At 40.9% G+C, this 25288-nt stretch overlaps 1 protein-coding gene across 1 annotated transcript; it reads left to right on the top strand.

Annotated features, from left to right (window-relative positions):
* The first annotated feature begins 22752 nt into the window (after positions 1-22752).
* Positions 22753-24877, top strand: LOC145059279 (NAC domain-containing protein 43-like). The gene is made up of 3 exons (XM_079007134.1): positions 22753-22978; positions 23082-23362; positions 23810-24877. The coding sequence occupies exons 1-3, from the start codon at positions 22786-22788 to the stop codon at positions 24545-24547; spliced, it is 1212 nt and encodes a 403-aa protein (XP_078863260.1). The 5' UTR covers positions 22753-22785; the 3' UTR covers positions 24548-24877.
* Positions 24878-25288: the final 411 nt, after the last annotated feature.

The following is a 25288-nucleotide window of genomic DNA, read 5'->3' as shown; positions in this document are numbered from 1 at the left end:
ACATTATAACACACAAATGCATACATATAAGCATGGAAATCATACAAGGCATACAAAACACATATAGATCTACACTTCCACTTGTATTCCCCCCCCCCCCATAAAACTCACAAAAACAGAAAATAGGGGGTATGAAGCTCACCTTGGGTGTGGTTTCGGTTTTTGGAAGAAAAGATGGAGGAAACTTGATGATTTTTGGCCTTAGCACCTTTCCTTGGTAGATCTCGAGTTTGAGATGGTTCTAGGGTGCAAGATCACGATTTTTGCATAGATTAGAAAAGGATTTTGATAAAACAAGGAATTTAATTCATAGATCCAAGCATTTCTTACCTTAGATGAAGAATTTTGTGATAATTTCCTCTTGAATGCTTCCTAAAAGTCGAGATTTTTGGAGAGGGGAGGAAGGAGATGTTCTTCAAGATTTAGAGAGAGTAGAATAGATTTTTGTGAGTGTGTGTGTGTGTTGTGTTTGGCCGAGAGTGAGAGAGGAGAGAAGAAAGAAGTGATCTTGATATGATGCTTGCTTGGAAACATGAGTTATGTGCATGGAAATCCAACATGTAAAAGTGAGGTGGCAACCCAAGGTCAACTCTCCCTTTTCCTTGGGCTTGGGCCGAGAATGGGGAGAGAAGAAAGGATTTTTGGGCTTTTTGCCCCTAAGCCCAATATTAGAAGTAGCTTGGGTGTTTATTGGCCTTATAAAATAAAATTGTGATTTTTATGCTTTAATAAACTAGATTAGGTTAATCATGGATCAAAGCTTTCAATTCATTTCATTCTAGGCCCAACATGGCCCAAAATGTTGAATTAAATAAATGTGGGTCCAATTTGGATCCAATTAGGGTTCTAAGCCCTTAATAGTCAAATTGGAAGCTCATTGGTCCATTAGGCCCAAAAAGGATGTTCTAGTCCAAAATGGATCTAAATGAGGACTTCTAGTGTTCCCACTTGATTGATGACTATTTGTAGTACTTGTATGATGTATTTGATTGAAGTTTTTGATTCACATTAACTTGAATGTATAGATTACATGACACAAAATTTCCAGTTGTGACATCATCCCCCCGTTAGAGGGAATTTCGTCCCGAAATTCTGTTTGAAAGCTAGATTTGAGAATGCTAGAATAGGTGAGGATACTTTTGCTTCATTTGATCCTCGCGTTCCCACGTGAATTCTGGTCCACGCTTTGCGTTCCACCGTACCTTCACGATCGGGATGCGACTCTGCTTAGTACGCTTCACCTCCCTGTCCATGATTTCGATTGGTTCTTCGACGATCAGGAGATTCTCATTGATTTCGATTTCGTCAAGAGGAATGACAAGGGTTTCATCCGATAGGCACTTTTTCAGGTTAGAGACATGAAACACGGGGTGTACACCGTTTAGCTCCGCGGGTAGTTGTAGTCTGTATGCCATTGGGCCTATTCGGGCGACGATTTCGAAAGGTCCAATGTATCGCGGGTTCAGCTTTCCCCGTTTTCCGAAACGTATAACCCCTTTCCAGGGTGAGACTTTCAACAATACTCGATCACCGACCTGGAATTCTAAGGGTTTTCGCCGTTTATCGGCGTAGCTCTTTTGTCTGTCACGCGACGCTTGCAATCGAGCTCTGATCTGAACGATCTTTTCTGTGGTTTCGCGAATAATCTCCGGTCCTGTTAGTGCCCTGTCCGACGTATGCGTTCTTGCTAGCTGGGTGTCACCTACTTCAGCCCAACATAACGGTGATCTACATTTACGCCCGTACAGTGCTTCGAAAGGGGCCACCTTGATGCTCGAATGATAACTATTGTTATATGAGAATTCGATCAACGGCAGGTGGGTATCCCAAGACTTTCCGAAGTCTATTACACATGCACGAAGCATGTCTTCAAGCGTCTGAATGGTTCGTTCGCTTTGACCGTCCGTTTGTGGGTGATACGCGGTGCTCATATCGAGATGAGTTCCCATTGCCTTGTGGAGTGATTGCCAAAAGCGCGATGTGAATCTACTATCCCTATCTGAGATGATAGATTTTGGCACTCCATGTAGCCTTACGATTTCTCGTAGGTACAAACGCGTCAGCCTCTCCATCTTGTAGGATTCTTTGATTGGCAGGAAATGGGCAGATTTCGTCAGTCGGTCGATTATTACCCATATGGTGTCCAATCCGTCCGACGTCTTGGGCAGCTTGGTCACGAAATCCATAGAAATCCCCTCCCATTTCCACTCAGGGATTGCCGGTTGCTGTAACAATCCGGAAGGTTTCTGGTACTCCACTTTTACTTTGGCGCACGTAAGGCACTTACTAACATAGGTCGCGATTTCTGCCTTCATGTTAGGCCACCAATAGTGTTGTTTAATGTCCAAATACATCTTGTCCGAACCGGGATGAATGGAGTATCGTGTCTTGTGGGCTTCCTTCATAACGGTCTCTCTAAATCCTCCGATTTTTGGGACCCAAATACGGTTCATGAAGTAGTATACCCCATTCTCCTTAACTTCTAGGTTCTTCTCCATCCCGCGTAATGCCTCGCTAGTTCTATTTTCCGCTTTCATAGCCTCTGCCTGAACTGATGCAATTTGAGTGGCCAGATGAGACTGAATGGTTATCGAGTGCGTTTTCGTACGGCGATTAGAGTACTCCTTCCGACTTAATGCATCAGCTACCACGTTGGCCTTGCCTGGATGGTACTTGATCTCGCATTCGTAGTCGTTCAGCAATTCCACCCATCTTCGTTGTCTCATGTTCAGCTCCTTCTGATTCAAGATGTGCTGGAGGCTCTTGTGGTCCGTGAAGATGGTGCACTTTGTACCGTACAGGTAGTGCCTCCAAATTTTTAGGGCGAAGACCACGGCTCCCAGTTCTAGGTCATGGGTCGTGTAATTTACTTCGTGCGTCTTTAGTTGGCGGGACGCATATGCTATCACTCTTCCACGTTGCATGAGAACGCAACCTAAGCCCTGATTTGACGCGTCACAGTAGACTACAAAATCTTCCGTTCCTTCGGGTAGAGATAGCACAGGTGGGCTACAGAGAGCTTGCTTCAAGGTTCGAAACGCAATTTCTTGTCGGTCTGTCCACTTGAATGGCACGCCCTTTTGCGTGAGCAAGGTAAGCGGCTTGGCGATCTTAGAGAAGTTTTGGATGAATCTCCTATAGTAACCTGCTAGGCCTAAGAACTGACGAATTTCGGTGGGCGTAGTCGGAGTTGCCCATCCTTCCACAACTTTGACCTTAGAAGGATCCACATGAATTCCGTCTTGGCTTACTACGTGGCCTAGGAAATTCACACTCCGGAGCCAGAACTCGCACTTGGAGAGTTTGGCGTACAGCTTTTCCGTTTGCAGAGTCTCTAAGATTTGTCGGAGATGTTGGCCATGCTCTTCTTTGTTTCGAGAATAGACGAGGATGTCGTCGATAAACACAATGACGAATTTGTCCAAGAACGGTCGACAGATTCGATTCATTAGGTCCATAAATGCGGCGGGTGCATTTGTTAGACCGAAGGGCATTACGACGAATTCATAATGTCTGTAGCGGGTTCGGAAAGCGGTTTTAGGAATATCTTCTTCTCGGACTTTGAGTTGATGGTATCCAAACCGTAAATCTATTTTAGAAAAATAATTAGCTCCTTGGAGCTGGTCGAATAGATCATCGATTCGTGGGAGTGGGTAGCGGTTTTTAACAGTGAGTTTATTTAACTCTCTGTAATCGATGCACATTCTGAAAGATCCGTCCTTCTTTTTGACAAAGAGCACCGGAGCTCCCCATGGCGAGTAGCTAGGTCGGATAAATCCCTTGTCCAGAAGCTCACTGAGTTGGCTGGACAATTCCTGCATTTCAGCAGGAGCCAATCGATATGGTGATTTAGCAAGAGGAGTTGCTCCTGGAACGAGGTCGATTTGGAACTCAACCTGTCTCTCTGGGGGTACTCCTGGAAGATCTTCGGGAAACACGTCCAGAAATTCACATGCTACTGGAATGTCTCGGATGTCAGTTTCTTCTTTGGTCTTGTCCACTATGTGAGCCAAGAATGCCAAATTGTTCTTTCGCAAGTGTTTTTGTGCTTTGATGCACGAGATGAGGCGAAGATTCGTACTGGGTTTGTCTCCGTAAATTACTAGGGTTTCGTGATTTGGGAGACGAAGGCGAACGGCCTTCTCGTGGCACATAATCTCAGCATGGTGGGGGCTTAACCAATCCATGCCGATAATCACGTCGAAACTCCTAATTGATACTGGCATCAGATCTATTCGTAAGACGTGTTGGTTGAGGGTTAGGGTACATCCGATGTAGATCTCCTATTGGCCATTTCCACCGTATAGGTTTCATTTAGCTTCTGGGGTTGTTGTTTTAATAAATGTTTAAACTTCTCGCTTACGAAACTTCGCTCCGCTCCGGTATCAAATAAGATGCATGCATAAGTGTGGTTTAGGAGAAACGTACCGGTCACAACTGCGGGGTCCTGAACTGCATCACTCTGACCCATAGTCAGCATTCTTCCTGCTACTCTGTTTCCTGAGTTGTTGTTGTTAGGGCAATCCCGACGGAAGTGTCCCGTCCTTCCGCACCCGAAACAGGTGTGGCTAGGCCCTGCATTGTTGCTACCGGCATTGGTGTTGTTGTTATTGCGGGGGTTGTTGTTGTTCTGGTTGTTTCCCTGACTCTGGTTCTGGGAAGGATAAGTCCTGCAGAACCTTGCAGTGTGTCCCCTTCGGTTGCAACTGGTGCAATGGAACTCCCTACATTCTCCTTGGTGATGGAAACCGCACTTGTTGCATTTGGGAAGATTACCGGAATAGGATCTTGAAGCATTTGAAGCAGCTGAGGCTGGAGCATGTGGTGTGGCTGGAACCGGCGCAGTGACAACGTTGACTGCCACTGTTTGCTGCTTTTTAGAGGTCTCGGGGCCCTGACGCCCCTTTCTCTTGTTGTTCCGCCCTTTCTTGCCATCATCCTCCTTTTTCTTCTCAGTCTCCACTGGCTTCTCGCCCTTTTTGTGGTTATGATCATATAGCCTCTTTGCCAATCTCTTTGCACTGTCAAACGTTTCAGGATTCGCAGCTATCACATTCCCTTGAATGGGGGATGTCAGTCCCCAGATGAATCGTTCAATCTTCTTTCCTTCTGATGTAATCATACCCGGGCACAACAGAGATAGTTCGCTGAATCTCGATATGTAAGCATCGATGTTCCCATTCTGCACCGTGAGATTCCATAGTTCCTGTTCCATCTTCTGTATTTCGCCTCGGGGGCAATACTCAGCCTTTAACATCTCTTTCATTTCTGCCCATGGAATAGAGTTGGCGACAGGGAGCGTCATAGCTTCTACGTGTCCATTCCACCAAGTGAGTGCTTGGTCCACAAAAGTGCAGGCCGCGAACTTCACCTTCATCTGCTCGGGGCACTCGCATATCTCGAATACCGACTCTACCTTCTCGATCCATCGCTTTAGGGCGATCACTCCTCCAGTGCCGTTGAAAGTTCAGGGTTTAGCGTTCGCAAAGTCCTTGTAGGTGCACGTTTTAGTGGGTCCTTGGTTCGTCCCGTTGTTCGAACTTCCGGATCCTTGCCCGTTACCTCCTCCGTTGTTCCCTCGGTGAAGTTGTGCCATAGCTGCTGTGACCGCAGCAGACACGGCTGCCTGGAAAGCAGTGGAGTCAACTTCGGGCGGGGTTGGTTCGGGATTTCCGCGAGTAGCTGGGCGAGGCATCTTTCTGTCATGAAACGGAAAGATGTTGAGTGTACGTGGTTTCTGTGAGGTTGCGACCCTACTAACTAGGTGTATGATACGAACCTAAACATTACTACCATCGAGCATACAATCATAACGTCTCAACACATAACAACTGAGAATATCATAGCAAAACACACAAAAGTTTATTAATATTATCCGTGTTTAGTACAAGAAAATTTGCTCGTAAGAGCATACATAAGTAACACTAATCCGACAGCATAACGGCTCCATGAGTAGTGTAGTCACTTAAACATAGAGTCGGAGTACATAACATAGTTCCTAATGATCTACTACGATGAGTCTATCCCTAACCGCGATGAGCTGCGTCAGGAGATGGTGCCGAGGATGTGGATGCTCCCTGAAGACGAGCCACTAGGCGTTCTGCGTCCTGAAGTCGAGACTCCCACCTCACATGCCTCATGTGAAACTCCCGGAGGACGTCACGCGTCTCCTGTTCCGCACGCTCGACCCTAGTCCACAACTGGCGTACTTGATCAGCGGTGCCTTGAGCAAGGTCGCCGGTGTCCCGTAATCGTCTCACCATAACCGGTAGGGCTCGGTCGGCCGGTCCTCCGTCCCTCAAGTCAAAGAACTCACGTGACATGCCAAACGGGGGTCGTTGTCCCTGATGTCTGCTCCATCTCCAAAGATCAATGCCCCAAGGAGGGGTAGGTCCAGTGGGGCCCACACGGTAAGCAGGCACCCTGATCGGGTAAGGGGGGTCGATGACCTCGGACTCTGCGTCCGAATCACCCCCTTCGCTGTCATCGAGCTCCTCTCCGAAAGGTTCTTCGTCTTCTTCGGGTTCGGCAGGCTCTCCCTCGACTTCTGCCTCCGGTTCCCCGTCAAATTCTTCTTCGGGGTCCTCCTCAGGTTCCTCTTCAGGCTCTTCCTCAGGCTCCTCCTCCTCTAGCCACCCTTTGTTTCCCTGATTAGGGAAGTAGGGGTCTCCAGGGTGATGAAAACTAGCCATGCTGTCTGCGCGAGTACGTAAATATGCTAACATTATCCTAGGATGCTATGACTATTGTACAGACTAAGCAAACATTCTCTTTTTGGGTGATAAAGGGTATAGTTTTAGGTTCCCTAGCTATCCCGATCTCATCAAGACGTGTGTTAGTTTTACCTTGGAGAGAATGTAGTTGATCAGGCTACATTCACTCCTTGGTATCACTAAGAACAGTCCCGAATTAACCGAGATACCAGCATTATTGTGTCTGATTCGGCGTTAGGTTCTTATCCCTAATGCAAGCAAGTGTGTTTTATTTACTTGTTTTGTTCAGAGTTATGTTAGTCCCTCTTTTGGTTTATAGTTGCATATCAATGTGTGGCTCGACATGCTAGTTCACTATAAACAAAGCTCTGATACCAACCTGTCACACCCCCGAACCAGACGGCGGAAACGTCCGAGGGCTGTCGTGACTCAATTGAATACCATAACATTGAATATATATGAAACATAACAACATTCGTCACCATTCATTAATATAGTACAACCAGTAGCGTTTACATATCATACATTGTTTAAACATTACATTCCCAAAAATTAAATTGTTCGGTTCGTACATAAATAAACTGCAAGCCGTCACTGAATATGATTTCCTTTGGTTCACTGGTTCCCTGAGAATACAAGTATTTTGAAAAACGTCAACATATGAAATGTTGGTGAGTTCATAAGTACTGTTTGAAATCCAATGTTTGTACTGTTTAAAAACCACCAGAAAATCCGATATTTTCTGAAAAGAAAAAGCTTTAGAAAACGTTTGTGAAGATCCATAGGTATGCTTGTTTGTTTCTATACTTGTAAAAAAAAATTCATTGAAGTTGTATGCATTTCAAATCTGTATGTATTGAAAACCCTAGGAAAACCCGATGTTCTCCTAGTTCCTTGAATTACATGAAGTTACATTGAAACCATTGCATAGCGTATAGTGTCAGTCCCAGGCGACGTTGGAAAGTTCTTGAGCATGATTATCTACTACAAACCCGCATTACACAAACGCCCAGTTTATAGCTATACTAACGATCCCGAAGGCGTCGTCCGTACTAATCATGTTATCCAATCGCCCTGACTAGGTGTAGTCCCACATCCGAAGAGAAAGAGGTCACGAAGACCCCGGTGACTCCATTAACCGGTTGGGGATAAAAATGTACGAGGGGTCCCCGACCCGCCTCGCATAAAATGTAGACTTTACTAGCTATACCAAAGGACCCTTGGGGACCAGTAGTATACAAGCCATTGAAAGTCCATTTACGTTGTGTCGGATCGGTAAAACCCAACACTCCGTAAAAAAATGTCTTCGGGCCTTAAGATCAAGTCATTGGGCTAGCTAGGCTCAACGAACAAGATTTTACACTTTTGGGGCCCAAAGATGGTGCGTAGACGTCTGTGCACACTCGCATGTATAATGTATTACCAAACGTTACGTGTATGAATCGTAGTGTCGTAGAGTTAGTAGTTGTAGATTTCTATTGGCTCGAGACCGAGCCAATTCGTTTAACAACGACTTTTGGTATTGTAATGTATTGTATTTCGTCGATAGTCGCGGTGCCATTATTTGATCAAATTGTGTACATTGAATTAGCCTTGAAATATTTCTGTTTTCAGCCCCTCATTATTTGTAAAATTTACATTTTCAACCCTTTTATTGAATATTTCCCGGTTTGGTCCTTAAATTAATTTTCTTGACATTTTAACACCAAAAATTATTGAAATTAATATTTTTCAGCATATTTTTCATAGAAAACAGTTTAAGTTCCTGAAAATGCAGTTTTCTCGGTTTTAACCCCTTCTTTTCGCAACTTTGACAATTTTGGCCCAAATTGGAAATTTTTTGCAACTTTGGTCCTTTTTAAATTTAAAAAGCATTTTAAACCTTTGAAAAGGACTTGGATCACTTATGGTCCACTGTTTTACAGAGAATCACAGTTTTGGCCCTCCAAAACAGAAAAATTCGCATAATGGGCCTCATTGGGCCGAAAATGTCATTTTTAGCCCATTAAGCTTGGAATTTATGTTTTAATCCCCTAAATGAGTATATTTCCAGAAATTGGTTTATGGAAACTGTTTTGGCACACTTCATCCATCAGAATTCGTGATATGCCCATTTGGACCCTTAATTTTGTATTTTTCACATTTTAGGCCCAAAATTTGTGTTTTTAACCCAAAGAAAATTGTTACTAAACCACTTAGCCATTTTTCTTGAAACACTTTGTATTTAGAAATATATTTGAAGCTAAAATCATTTAACACAAGATATATCTCGGTTTTGAGGGGTTTTATGGCTAGATCCAACATTATAACACACAAATGCATACATATAAGCATGGAAATCATACAAGGCATACAAAACACATATAGATCTACACTTCCACTTGTATCCCCCCCCCCCATAAAACTCACAAAAACAGAAAATAGGGGGTATGAAGCTCACCTTGGGTGTGGTTTCGGTTTTTGGAAGAAAAGATGGAGGAAACTTGATGATTTTTGGCCTTAGCACCTTTCCTTGGTAGATCTCGAGTTTGAGATGGTTCTAGGGTGCAAGATCACGATTTTTGCATAGATTAGGAAAGGATTTTGATAAAACAAGGAATTTAATTCATAGATCCAAGCATTTCTTACCTTAGATGAAGAATTTTGTGATAATTTCCTCTTGAATGCTTCCTAAAACTCGAGATTTTTGGAGAGGGGAGGAAGGAGATGTTCTTCAAGATTTAGAGAGAGTAGAATAGATTTTTGTGAGTGTGTGTGTGTTGTGTTTGGCCGAGAGTGAGAGAGGAGAGAAGAAAGAAGTGATCTTGATATGATGCTTGCTTGGAAACATGAGTTATGTGCATGGAAATCCAACATGTAAAAGTGAGGTGGCAACCCAAGGTCAACTCTCCCTTTTTCCTTGGGCTTGGGCCGAGAATGGGGAGAGAAGAAAGAATTTTTGGGCTTTTTGCCCCTAAGCCCAATATTAGAAGTAGCTTGGGTGTTTATTGGCCTTATAAAATAAAATTGTGATTTTTATGCTTTAATAAACTAGATTAGGTTAATCATGGATCAAAGCTTTCAATTCATTTCATTCTAGGCTCAACATGGCCCAAAATGTTGAATTAAATAAATGTGGGTCCAATTTGGATCCAATTAGGGTTCTAAGCCCTTGATAGTCAAATTGGAAGCTCATTGGTCCATTAGGCCCAAAAAGGATGTTCTAGTCCAAAATGGACCTAAATGAGGACTTCTAGTGTTCCCACTTGATTGATGACTATTTGTAGTACTTGTATGATCTTTTTGATTGAAGTTGTTGATTCACATTAACTTGAATGTATAGATTACATGACACAAAATTTCCAGTTGTGACAATAAATGAAGTCGGTCTTTTCTGGCCGAGATTTTGGGGATGTCACAGTATATATGGGGGCTGTTGACTCCATTTTAGGGGAATGTCTTAGCTTCAAACCCCAGTACCTTCGATAGTGCCTAGCGGTTGGCACATCGGCTCACCGATCATGTAGTCCGCACCCCAATTACGGCAACAACACTGGCCATCCCAGAACCCTCCAAGGCCGCTGACAACAAGCGGAATTTCTGGGGTAACAAGAAGGAAAAAGTGGTGCAGAATACTGCCTAAAAGCAGCAGGTCGTCGCTATTCATGTTGCGATAGCGCCTACTGCTACTACGCCAATGAAGCAGTATGTTGGGAGCTTGCCTAAGTGCAACTTCCACTACATCGGACCCTGTCGGGAAATGCAGTGCACTAACTGCAACAGGAAAGGGCACACTGCCTATTTCTACAAGGCTCCAGCAAGGCCAATCACTCAAGTCCCCGACGTTCGTGTGGGTCAGGCTTGTTACGGATGTGGCGAGGTGGGTCAGTACAAGAGGAACTACCCGAAGGCAGGGAACGCTGGTGGAGTAGGAAGAGTTTTGGCTATAGGCCACGAGGAATTGGTTGCCATCCCCACAGTGGTCATTGGTATGTTTCTCCTCGATAACTCATATGCATGCATATTGTTTGATAATGGAGCAAAAAGGAGTTTCGTGAACTAGAATTTTGCTCACTTACTTAAACAACAACCCCGTGCACTAAAAGAACTGTTCACTATAGAAATGGCTAACGGAAAGACTGAGAGCACTAGCAGTATATACATAGGATGTACTCTAACTCTAGATAGCCATTTATTTCCAATTGACCTCATGCCGGTCTCAATTAAGAGTTCTGACGGCATAATCGACATGGATTGGTTGAGTCTTCATCGTTCCGACATCATGTGTTATGAAAAGGTTGTTCTCCTTAATCTACCGTCTAACGAAACCTTAGTTATCTATGGCGACAAAACCGACACGAACCTTCGCATCATCTCGAGTATTCAAGCCTAGAAGTACTTATGAAAGGAATGTCATCCATTCCTTGCTCATGTTGTCGATGCAAGCCAAGAGAAAAAAGACATAAAGAACATCCCAGAAGTACACGACTTTCCCGACATCTTTCCAGAAGAACTACCATGCTTACCTCCATAGTGTCAAGTCGTGTTTAGAATTGACTTAGTTCCAGAGGCTACCCCCGTAGCCAAATCGCCCTATCGTCTAGCACTAGCTGAGATGCAAGAGCTATTTGGTAAACTTAACGAACTGCTCAACAAGGGCTTTATTAGACCAAGCTTCTCACCCTGGGGAGCACGGGTCTTCTTCGTGAAGAAGAAAGACGAATCATTCTGTATGTGCATCGACTACAGAGAACTAAACAAGCTTACTATCTAAAATAGTTACCCTCTGGCTCGCATAGACGCTTTGTTCGGCCAACTGCAAGGGGAAAATTACTTTTTAAAGATAGATCTGAGATCCAGGTATCACCAGTTACAAGTGCTAGAGTAGGATGTTCCCAAGACAACCTTCCGAATTCGTTATGGACAATACGAGTTTGTAGTGATGCCATTCGGATTGACCAATGCGCCCTTAATATTCATGGACTTAATGAATAGGGTATGCCGTCCTTACTTTGATTAATTCGTCATTGTGTTCATTGATGACATACTTATCTATTCTCGTAGTAAAGAAGAGCATAGTAAGCACTTACGACAGATCTTAGAAACACTACGGTCAGAGAAGCTCTACGCAAAGTTCTCAAAGTGCGAATTTTGGATCTGAAGAGTCGAATTCTTGGGTCACGTGGTTAGCAAAGAAGGAATTCACGTGGACCCTTCCAAAATTAAAGCCATTGAGAACTGTTCAGCACCGAAGACGTCTACAAAAATTATTCAATTTCTAGGCCTCGTTGGCTACTATCGCAGGTTCATTCAGAACTTCTCTAGGATCGAGAAACCGCTTACTACATTGACCCAGAAAGGCGTGGCCTTTGACTGGGAAGAGAAACAAGAGAAGGCGTTCCAAACACTGAAACGAGCCTTATGCAGTGCACCGATACTATCCCTCCTAGAAGGGATATAAGACTTCATGGTTTATTGCGATGCATCAAACCAAGGACTCGGTTGTGTCCTCATGCAATGAGGTAAGGTCATCGCCTATGCCTTAAGACAGCTAAAGACACATAAATTCGACTACACCACACATGATCTTGAGTTAGGAGCAGTGGTATTTTTTCTGAAGATCTGGAGACACTACCGGTATGGTATAAAAAGCACTATCTTTACAAACCACAATAGCCTTCAACATATATTCGACCAGAAGGAGCTCAATATGAGACAACGACGGTGGGTTGAGATACTCAATGACTACGAATGCAAAATTCGTTATCATCCCGGTAAATCCAACGTAGTAGCTGACGCATTGAGTCAAAAAGAATACTCTGGTCGTAAAGTCAAATCATTAACTATGACTATTCATTCATACTTGTCCACACAAATTAAGGAGGCTCAACTTGAAGCCTTGAAACCTGAAAATGAGGCAGGTGAATCCCTGCGACGGATGGATAAAAGTTTAGAAGTCAAGGGTGGCAGAGCCTTATATCTCATGTACCGGATCTGGACACTGAAGTACGGTGGTTTCAGAGACTTGGTCATGACCGAAGCGCACAACACTCGATATTCCGTCCACCCAGGTTCATATAAGATGTATCTGGATCTTAAAAAGCTATACGGGTGGCCTAAAATGAAAACATAGATTGCTATCTTCGTGAGAAAGTGCCTTACTTGCGCCAAGGTTAAGGTTGAATACTAGAAACCATTAGGTCTACTTCAACAACCGAAGATACCGAAATGGAAGTGGGAGCGGATCACGATGGATTTCGTAACCAAGTTGCCCAAGACAACGGGTGGTCTCGATAACAGGTTAACCAAGTCCGCACACTTCCTGCCTATCAAAGAGAATGACAAGAGGAAGAAACTAACAAGAACCTACATTAGGGATATTGTACGACTCCATGGTGTTCCCATGTCCATTATCTCAGATAGAGATAGTAGGTTCACTTCAAGGTTCTGGCATTCACTAAAAAGTTCCCTCGGAACTAGGTTGGACATGAGTACAACCTACCATCCGCAAACCAACGGACAAAGTGAGAGGACTATTCAAACTTTGGAAGATATGTTGCGAGCCTGTATGATAGACTTTGGGAAGGCATGGGATACTCATTTACCCCTTGTCAAGTTCTCCTACAATAACAATTATCACACGAGTATAAAGGCTGCTCCATTTGAAGCCCTCTATGGCCGAAAGTGCAGATCTCCTTTGTGCTGGGCTGAGATGGGTGACACTCAGTTAGCTAAAGGACGAGTTCCTGACAACACTCTCACAGGTCCTGAAATCATTCGAGAAACAACAGAGAAGATCGTTCAAATTCGTGAATGATTAAAAGCCTCTAGAGACCGATAGAAAAGCAATGCAGACAATAGAAGGAAACCTTTGGGATTCCAGGTTGGCGACTGTGTTCTATTGAAGTTCTCACCCTGGAAGGGCTTGATACACTTGGGAAAGCATGGAAAGGTAAATCCAAGATACGTAGGGCCTTTCGAGATCATCGCTAGAATTGGCCCTATAGCTTACAAACTCAAACTACCTCGCAAACTTAGTAAGACTGAAAGGGCTTAGGACTAATAACTCACTTTATTTCCTATTCCTTGTTTGGTTGTGGACTTAGGGTATCTGGTTATTTGTCCGAGTGTCATTTGAATCTTAGTTATATATTATGTATATATGTATAGATATAAAAGTTCTTACATCAGTTCAGCACCTTTGGGTAGCAAAGATGTACAAACATACTCAGTCATTCAAACAACATTACTAGTAAACTATAATAGGTATAGTTTAGGGAATTACTACTCACTATTTATAGTACAATGAAACATACAAGAGTCAGTTTATTCATGAGTCAATACAAACTTACTATTATGAGAAACAGAAAGAACATAGTATGATGAGAAACAAAGAGAACATACATTACGCTATACAAAGAGAACATACTATACACTAGAACAGAGAAAACATACTATACACTAGAACAGAGAGAATATATAGTACACTAGAACATACTATACAAACACTAGAATACAATAACATTAATGTGAGCCACTACTTCATGGCATGGAAATCTACTATTGTGTCACGTTTTGTAAGCAGAGTCTCTTGGAGGGAGAGCGTGAATTTGTGTATAGATCTATATGAGATTGGCCATCCTGCACCTTGCTGCTAGCTACAGTGGGACTTGCAGGTCTACGGGTGACGAATTTCATACCATTTCGACGTCTTCGAGCATCATGTTTTACTAGTCGATCAAGTATGGTTACAATCATATCACATTTTACCTTAATTAACAATTGGTTTAAGGTAGTTAGTATAACAATAGTTACTATATACAATACTACAATACATTATTATTTTTCCCATTGCATTCACTTTGTGATCTTCTCATATAAACGAAAATGTAAACTATATTTTGGTAATGATAGTCATACTTGGGAAAAATGCATACTTTTACATACAAAAAACAAACAGAACATGCAGGTCTTAGTAGAAGGATACATTTGAAGTAGAAGATATAGGATTTTCTAGGAGATACATCAATTACATCAAACTCTTACAAACATTTACAATGAACATTTACAAACACTTTCATACAAACAATGACACTAAAATACTTATGATGTCACCAACTTTAATGCTAATCTACTTTTTCAAAATACTTATATTCTCAGGTCACCAGTAGATAGGTACCGATGACTAGGTTTTGAGAAGACGGAGCTTTCAAGTCTCGTCCGTATTGTGATTATTCATTTTGGTGTCTTATAAACTATACACAGAACACACTTGTATTAAATTATACTATTAATGAAATGGATGATGCTGTTGCTTGTTTACGATTATGCATTGTTGTGATATTGTACATGACGTCCTCCGCCCCAGAATGTTTCCTCCATTCCAGTTTTGGGGTGTGAAAATATAGCCTTCTCTGGCTCATCAAAGAGTAACATGAATTCCTCATACAGATTGCAGATAGGAATTGTGACTAGACTTGGCTTAGGAAAGATCTCCTTCAATTGACTCTCATTCTACTGAATCCTCTTTAAATAGTTGTCGTCAAACGTGACATAGTAGGTTTCTTCCATCTTTTTGGATCGTTTGTTGAGAACCCTATATGCCTTAGAGGTTCGCAAATATCCCAAAATTATACCCTCGTCAGTTTTTGCATTGAATCTGTTTCGTTGTTTTTTAGAGTTGAAGATGAAACACCTAGAACCAAATACATGAAAAAACTTAATGTTAGGTTTGCGATTACTTCTTGTTTCATAAGGAGTGATGGAAAATCGCTAATTCAGATAGATTAATTTTGGGTGAAGCAGACAGTTACAATCGCATCAGCCCAGAAATAGAGAGGCAGACATGCGAAAGATAACATGGTTCTTAGAGTTTCGCACAAGGAGCGGTTTCGTCTTTCAGCTACACCATTATGTTGTGGAGTATAGGGAACAGAGAAATTATGAGAGACTCCCTTCTTAGCAAGAAATTCTTTAAATGCTTGGTTTTTGAATTCCAAACCATTGTCACTGCGAGCATTGTGAAGCAGCTTTCGCACTTGAAGCTCTGTCTGCTTTATGAAATCCTTGAGTTTTGGTGTAGCTTCAGATTTCTGCTGAAGAAAATACACCCAAGTGAAATGTGAAAAATCATAAACTATGACAAGAATATACTTACTAGCACCAACACTTTCGATTGTAGAAGGACCACAAAGGTCGATATGTAGAAGTTCCAGTGGTTCAATGACTTTCGTGTTTACCATCGTTGGATGACTTTTTCTGCTTTGCTTCCCCATTTAACATGCTGCACATAAATGATCCTTGTCAAATTTAAGGAGAATAAGTCCTCGCATGTGATCACCAAGAACCAGCTTGTTGATGTCTTTGAAGTTGAGGTGCGAAAGTCTTCTATGCCATAGCCAACTTTTGTCAGAGTGAGCTTTTGTGAGTAAGCAAATGGCAAGCTTCCCTCGTAGCAGATTCAAATTTAACGGATACATTTCTCCTTTACGCTTCGACTTAAGAAGGATTGCTTTGGTTTTCTTTTCGATGATTTCAGATCCTTCGTCGTCAAAGGATACCTTTAAACCCATTCCTACAACCAACTGCAAAACACTGATGAGTTGTTTTGCAGGCCTTCTGCGTACGCCACTTTATGAATAGAAAAATCTCCATTAGTTATCATCCCATAGCCTTTTAGTTTTACAAAAGAGTTATTTTCAAATTTCGCATATCCACCATCTTTGATAGCCCTAAACTCTCGTAACTCCTCCTTCCTCCCAGTCATGTGACGTGAGCAGCCACTGTTGATATATCATTCAGATTCGAACTGCTCGTTACTTATTACTTGCGAAAATTAAGCAGATTTAGGAACCCAAAGTTTCTTGGGTCCTTGTGAGCCTTTTACAGAAAGGGGAAAAGCAATTGCAAAATCAACCATATAAGTACGTTTAATTAATGTGGTCTTATCTTTCTTTGTTATGGTGAAAACTTATATCTTTTTACCTTTTTCGTTTGTTTCTTTTAGAAAAGATTGTTTTTGCTTATGTTTGATTTGAATTTTTGCGAACTCCTTTTCAACTTTTTTTGAGTTAGTATTTGATTTCTTGAATGAAACTTCAGGATTTGAAATTAACTTTTCTTTTCCTTTAGCTTCTTTGGATGACACTTTCGTGGGTTGAGAGTGATGAGGTTTTGGCTTCTCCAAAGGCTTCTTTGAAAAAGTAGGTTTTTGTACAACTTTCTGTCTAGAGTCCTATGGACTGCGAAAGTGACAGTGCGAATATTGTCTGGGATTCACATGCGAAGGGGCTTTCACATGAGATTGCCAAAATTGCTTTTTTCATTGAGATTTCTCAGATATCTAACATTTCTTTTCCGTTTTTGTGCTACAAGTTGCTCTGAGGACTTGTGGATGTTTGCCCTTGGTTTCGCTTTTCTCACATGAGATTCTTCCTTCACTGATTTAGGTTCGCTTAGACTTTCCTTAGTTCCACTTGGACTTCCTTTCTCATATCTTGAGCGATTATTTAGTGGTTCTACCACATATTTTCCTTTCACTCTCCACGGTGTCTTTTCTGATAGACCCTTCGTTTCTTCTGCATTGTCTATAGGAACAGACCAAAAATACTCGTCACATCCATCTTTATTGTCGTCATCAACGAGGGATGCTAATTCAACTCTTTGGTTTTTATACAATCCTTTAGTAGCAAATACTTGGTTAGGGACAGTTTGCACTTTGGGAAAAACTGTTGCTTTAGCTTTTAAAATTTCAGGCTTATTTTGATAAATATGTGCGAACTCAATTGAGTTTTCTGAAATTAAAGCTTTCGCATGAACAATTTCATTTTTCACAAATTCTGAGCAATCAACCTCATCCTCTACATAAATTTCACTCATATCACTATCCTCATCGAATTCAGATGTATTTTCAACATTAAGTTTATTATCTAAACTCAATTTGGCATTCAATGAGTCGAACCTTTGTATAGTATCAGATTTTATTTGCTTCTTGTCATTTTCATCCAAAAGTTGTCCTAACATGTTTTTATGGTCTTTGGACTTAATGTATGATTCAATTCTTTCCTGTCAAACCCTGTAAGCATCAGAAGTTTCTTGAGACGAAACGATGGATTCACATTTATAACAATCGGCGTCAAGTTCATATTCCTTTAAATCAAGAAATAGTAAGATCATCTTGTGAATTTTCTTACCAATCTCACAATTAAGGTGCAACTGAATAATATTGAAATAAAGTCTTTTAGCAATTGAACAAAAAATGTTATGCTATTTCAAAAGCATTAAATTGTCTCGTTGCAAATAAATCAATTGATCTGTAGACTTAGACAAATCCAACTCGATATTCTCTATCCATATGCGCCTCTCATCACTCTTCGACGAAACCCTAGTAATTTGATCAGTTAGGTTAAAGTTTTTTAAACGAGTCCTTTTTAAACTATCACTAATGCTAGAAAAGGTGAATTTTAGGTCATTTAATTCAGTTTCGTATCTAGACACAGGTATATTAAGAGATTTAAGAATTAGATTTACCTTGTTGATCAGCTGCTTGCATTCCTTGATTTGTTCAGGAACTGGTCTTGATGCGAAACAGCTAGCATCTCTTCTTCCACTTTTAGTGGCATTCCCTTGCATACATGACCTTTCGTTTGTCACCATCGAGCATCTTCCTCCAAACTACAAACTCCCTTCATTCGCATCAAAACCCTACCATGTGTGGGCCTACGAACCTCGTTATCTTCAGAGTCTGTTGACCAGACCTCAACTCCTCCAAACTCGTTTTCAACAACATTTTCCTGCACAATTAAAGCATGCATAGAGTTATCAACTTTCTTTTTTCTTCTTGATCTCTTCTAGCTTCCGCATGTTGTAGGCCTCATCATCTTATCCTTCCTTCTTCTCATTTAACCTTCTCAACATGCACTCCTTGGCCAAATGATTTTTTCCATGACAATAATTACAATCATAGCCGGAGTCACCCACGAGCTTCTTCTACTTCTTTTCTTCCTCCTTTTGAGAACCATTTTTGTTCTCCTCTTTCACCTTTTCAGAGCTACATCTGCCCTGCCAGTTTCGGTTCTTGTTTGAGGGGAACTTATTCCGTGCGAACTGCTTGGGATTAGAAACCACTAACGCATACTCCTCGTTCGTAATCTCGCATTTAGAATGATCAGAATCAGACCCATCCTCTGCAACTGTATTTCCCTTCGCAACGAGAGCTAGAGATCCCATTCCAGAAACAACTTTCACTTCTTTTGTCACTTCACTTTCGTGTGCTTTTAGGATTCCAACAAGCTTGGCTGAGGAATAGTTTTAAACTACTCATGTGCCTTGACGGTTGAAACCACTACCATCCTCTCGGATCTAAGACCGTTCATGATTGTGACTTTCTGTTCGATTATTTCACGTCCAATGCCGTGTTTCATATCTTGCTGGGAAGATGATTGTAGTGATTGAATGTTTGACTCAGATTTTCTTCTGGATTTTGTGCAAAGGCACCAAACTCCGAAAGAAAGAGTGTTTAAGTAGAGTGCTTAAGATCTGCGTTTGTAGAGTAAAGTTCCTTGAGCCTATCCCAGATAGCTTTCGCAGTGCCACACGAGCTGACCAGACGAAAGGTATCAGAAGGCAAAGCGAATCGAATGATCCTCATTGCTTTAACATTGCTGATTAGCTTTTCTTTCTCATCTTAAGGAGCATCTTTTTCATCAATAAGCAGTTGGTTGTAGTCCTTTTGAGTTTTAATAACTCTTTTGGTTCCTATGTGAACAAATGCACCTAGAGTAATGGCTTCCCATATCAAATAAACGTTATCTTCTAGGCAGAGAACGTAATCTTCAAAGTGAAGTGCCCAGACCTCATACTCATTAGGAAAAAGAATCGGGATCCTTGTTGTCGATCCAATGCTACATGAGAGATTTATAGAGTTGATGTGAGATTCGTGGTGTTGCATGATGATATTTCGTTTGAAACCAAATATGCTGAATGGTTAAAAGGTCACGCCTCAGAAGAACTCGATGAAAAATTGCTACTGTAGAGGCGTGATTAGGGTTACAAGATAAAAATCAGGGTTACAAGATAAAAATCAGAGTTACAGAAATACGATGCACGCATGCATCTTAAATACTCAAACCCCAGAATTAAATACGGGAGGACATGCTGAACCCGTTTACAAAATAGACTATAGATGAGGCCCATTGACGCAACACAATACACCCAACAATTTCAATGAAAGGGCTGGAGGCTAAAGTGGATGCCCTAAACATTGAGTTTAGAGGCTCAAATATGGAGGAAACCCTAAAAGATCACGGGCTTGGTCTGCATCTACTGTCACGTCGTGACTATCCTCTTGTAACGTCATGACAACCATCCAAATATGTGATCACACATTTGGTATGCCACGTCGTGATAAGGTTCATGCGACGTCGTGACATATGGTTTTCCTCAAAAACCATGCATCTGACTCCTTTTTGTCATCAACTGATCCATTCTGGAAGACGGGTATTACAACTCTTCCACCGTATAATTTAGATTTCGTCCTTGAAATCTGTTCATACAAGTCACTCTTAAATCACCCTTTGAACCCCTTGTGGGTTCTTCCCAATCCACTTACTTTTGCACGAGACAACACCACTTCGACCCGAATCTACGACTATAATCACAAGGACTTCCAAAATCTAGCGCACGTGCCAAATCCAAACAAACCTCTCAAAGATCAAAATAACGTTCGTTGTAGCACTGGAACAATGCTCCATACAGACACCGAAGCATACGCAACTTGATGAGACGACACCAATGCATCCTGGCAAGTCGATGTCAAGAAAAGCTAACTTATTCGTCCCTATTTTAAAAACTATACGATCATGTCTGACTTCCAGGTAGACAGAGTTACCCCATGCTGACTAAAAGCTCATAGATTTTGTCCTAACGGGACCTCCCCACTCTTCTCACTGCCTCACTGATAATTGAAATACAGACTTCATGACCATCCGCCAATGTCGAAAACCTCGCACTCGAATGCAAAGGCGAATCCAAACATGAGCCCCAAAGATTTAAACTGCACCAACGCATACATCAATCCTGCTACCCGAAAATTCGCAAATTCCATCTATCCGAGATCTACCTAATCCCACGCTGTCCTAATAATAAATTGGAAAACAGTCAAAGGTCAATAACAGTGGAAGGCACTTTCCATCACTAATCCGTAGGAAATCAGTCGGTAAATAATTATGTCGGTATTTTGGTCGATAAAATGTCAATGTTAAGTAAAAGTTGGAGTTTGTTTCGCAATATTCGTAGGAAATCCATCAATAATATATTTCATCGGTAATTACCGATGGAATAAACTCATCAGTAATTCGTAGTTAATCCTTCGATATATTACGCACGACCATTTACGTTACGGCCTATTTTCGGTCGCTAATCCTTTGGTACAACCCTATTTCGACGGAATACCTAGATTTTTTGGTACCAAATTCCTGATTTTCTAGTAGTGGCATGCTTAGTTTGCCTAACGGCCGCCATAAGATCAATAGGTGAATCAAATTCCATAACTTCACATCCGCTTTCTCATGTTTGGCATTCTTGTATTGCTCTTTGAATTTATATATTGGCCAGTTATAGCATTATTGTACACTTTTTATTCTTCTGCAATCGAAGAGTATTTGTTGTCTGCAGAATTCCATATTTTAATTTGCATCGTATCGAGGGATCTTTATGGTTGTTTTAGATGATCAATCTTCTCTACTTACCGTAGCGAGGAAATAAAATATAAATAGAATAGTTCTGAAAAGGACAAATATTTACCAGAGGCAATTCTATGAAAGTGTCTATTCTTGTCGCTGGAAGAAGGAAGAAAATTTGGATGACTGATATATCTACGTAAAATAAAGTAGTTTTGGTTAAAACGATTAAAGTATCAATAGCAAATCAGTATTCATTGTTTACCACTGCATATATACTATATATAACTCATACGTACAGATTAAGAGTATCGAAAACGACCATGCATGTAGCTCCAATGATCAGTTCTACTCATATGCAAAAGAGGCTTTCAGTTTGATCTGTCAATGCGTTACTGCTACTTTGGCGGTGTGTATATTAATGACTGTATCTATAGTCTATATTTATGTATATATATTAGTGGTCTAAAGTAAGATGCATACACCGGTTATGCCATAATGGCGTTACTTTTCGTTCGTATATTATGTGGATTCCCAAGTTTTTAGTAAGAAGTTGAAAATAATGCATCGTATGGATTTAAACTTGTTTCATCGTGTGAAAGTCATGGCTTGTAACTATAAAAGATTTCAGAATCAGATGATGTACCAAATGGGACCTGTAGACGATATACTAAAACAGTGTAAAGGTTTCCTGAACTTGTACTTATACAATGCTATATACATAACGAGTTCAATCGAATTTTTATGTGATCTTGGTGTAATTATGTAAGTCGTTCTCTCTCTCTCTCTCATACTTGTTCTCGTTATTGCACGAGGGAAATGAGAGAGAGAGAGAGAGAGAGAGAGAAAGGTAGATACTTGAAGATAGAGGTGGTTTCAGAAGTGGTTTTCTAGGAGATTTTAAGGTCGAGGGTCGTAGTTAAGATGGGGGCGTGCCTCCTGCTGTATTCGCCATAGGACCCACTCTTTCTTATTCAACTACTTTGGTTGGGACCCCCCTTGGTCCTAACACCACCCCCTATATATCTCTCTCTTTGGTGTTTAGGTGGTTGGTTGTTTTCGACGTTCAAGACCCTACACTAAAAGTAGCAAACATATTGCCCACAAGTCTAAGTCTGGTACCTCATTATTTCTTACCCTACTTTCGGACCTTCCATTCCAATTTTTAACTGTGTTCGGGTGAGTGTTTAGCATACAAACGCAAACGGGTAAAAGTGGAACGCATTTGGTGCAAAAAATTGTGGGTCCCTAGGGTTGGCCATGCCATCATATACATCAAAAGGTTTCATGCGTTGAGTTTGTTTGGACCCATCTTCCTCATCTTCCCATATAAATAACCATGTCCTTGCAACCACTTTTATGCACAACACCCCTATCTTTTTGGTTATCATTCTCTTCTTTCTCTCTCTCAAGTAATGTCTGAAGAGGAAATGAACTTATCGGTGAATGTTAATGGTCAGTCGAAGGTGCCTCCGGGGTTTCGCTTTCACCCTACTGAAGAAGAGCTTCTTCACTATTACTTGAGGAAGAAAGTTGCGTATGAAAAGATCGATCTTGATGTTATTCGTGATGTTGATCTTAACAAACTTGAACCTTGGGACATACAAGGTACGTACGTCCGTATAAACATGATTAGTCAAGTAGTTTTTGTATATACTTTGTCCAAGATTTGCGTGTGATTAAACGATCATATGCATTTGAGTTTTCTCAGAGAAGTGCAAGATAGGATCCACCCCGCAAAATGATTGGTACTTTTTTAGTCACAAAGACAAGAAGTACCCAACGGGAACCAGAACGAATCGTGCCACTGCTGCCGGTTTCTGGAAAGCCACTGGCCGGGATAAGGTCATCTACAGTAGCTTTACGAGAATTGGTATGAGGAAGACACTTGTGTTCTACAAAGGGCGAGCACCACATGGCCAGAAATCTGATTGGATAATGCATGAATACAGGCTCGACGATAACACGAATATTACCACCCAAGATGCTTGTGTAAGTTTCCTAATTAGAGTTGATGATTTTAAATCAAGAAAGCAACAGCTCGTTTGTTCAATTTGGAGTTCGACAGTGGGGTATTCCAAATTTAAATTTTGCTTCAACAAGAAGCTTTCTGTTTTGTGGAAACTATTTTTTTTCTTATTAATTTTATGGTACCTAAAATATAAGCCCATTTAACATCAAATCAAATACGAGCACTTTTTACGGAAGAAAAGTACCAGTTTTATATTGAACATATTAATATTAATCTGTATGTAACTCGTACTCAAAACCTCGTCACATGATATATTTTTGTATTATTCTATTTATTTAAGAACGTTTGTCTTGGGTGTTTATTTACATGTCCAAAGTCAATTATTCCTATTCATCAATGAATATCTGATTGTGAAGTGTTACCACAAGACTTGACTAGTTAGTGTTGTACGTGATCTTTTGATTCAGGGTTCTAATATGTGCGATTCTGCTCAAGAAGATGGCTGGGTCGTATGCCGTGTTTTCAAGAAAAAAAACTACCACAAAGCGCTTGAGACCCCCCAAAGATCGCTTTCGGCTTCCATGGATTCAAGAACGCAGTTGCAATCCTTAAGTAAAGACGGTGTTCTTGATCAATTACTCGTGTACATGGGTAGCAATAGGTCTTGTAAGGAAGAAATATTAGATTCTTTAACAGCCAACCAAAATGCCATGCAACAATTAGTTAGCCCCATCAACAACAGGTATTACCACCTTCCGAGACTCGACAGCCCCACCATGACCCTGTCACCTCACCACAGCTCTGCCTCAGCCAGCTTTGATCAAGGGTTGAGTTTCAAGCCCCTTCTAAATGACTTTCTAACAGAAGCCGAACAACAAAGAAATACAACTGCAAACATAGTCGATGTTCATGACTCACGTGAACGTCTTGATAATTGGGCAGATCTTGAGAGGCTCGTGGCCAATCAGTTGAACGGCCAAGTTGACTGTTCAAAGCAGCTCTACTCTTGCTATAGCGAACCAAATCATGAAGACTTCTGTTTCTCACTTGACCAAGAGGATCAAGAACCACAGCAGGTGTGCGATTCAACAACAATGGTTAGACAGAACCACGCATCATATTCGAGTGAGATAGACCTCTGGAGCTTTGCTCGATCATCATCGTCTTCATCGTCCCCGGATCCATTATGTCACTTGTCAGTATAAAACTATACCTACCTAGAAGTCACAACTTTGAGTTATATGAAGTAATATAAAATAGGAAAACGAAAATAGGGTTTAGGGGTGAATGATCAAATGACAAAATGTGAGGTGATTGATGGATAGGTAGCACATATGGGCGATAAAGAAAAGCGGAAAACATTACACGTACACATATTATATAGAAAAGGATTGAATAAAAATTAGTGAATAAAGTTATATGTTTGTATGTACGTATCTATGATGGATTTGGGGGTGCACCCGATCAAATGTTTTCTATCATCATCGTGTACTTGTACATGCACATTAATATGAAAGCAGGTATACGTATTTTGATAGTACCAAAAACGATCTTTACATGCTTCTTATGATTATGATGGTTGATTTAATGAGATGAGGCTGGTCCCACGAGCGAACATATAGGAAAAGGTTTCACCAGCAATGCTAATGATAATATATAAAGTTGTGTTAAAAGTCAATCATATTTTCTCTAATTAAAATTACTGTATTATAGTAACAAATGTTCCTTCATCTCAAAATTATTGTCCACAGACAGATTAAGAAAAAATATTAATTACCATTAATTTTATACAATATAATGACAGTTTTATCTTTACTTAATTTGCATTTAATGTTTCATTAAATGCTTAGCTGTTAAGTAAAAATATGAAGGTATTTTGATAAAAAAATTATTTATTTTTAAAAATTAATTATTATTTTGAAACAAATAAAAAAATGATAATTTTC

Source organism: Lactuca serriola, chromosome 6 (assembly GCF_051521515.1).
Source record: "Lactuca serriola cultivar US96UC23 chromosome 6, Lser_US96UC23_V15, whole genome shotgun sequence".
Classification (NCBI taxonomy): Eukaryota; Viridiplantae; Streptophyta; class Magnoliopsida; order Asterales; family Asteraceae; genus Lactuca; species Lactuca serriola.
Note: the sequence above shows the minus strand (reverse complement) of the source record. Positions and strands in the feature narration are given on the sequence as shown.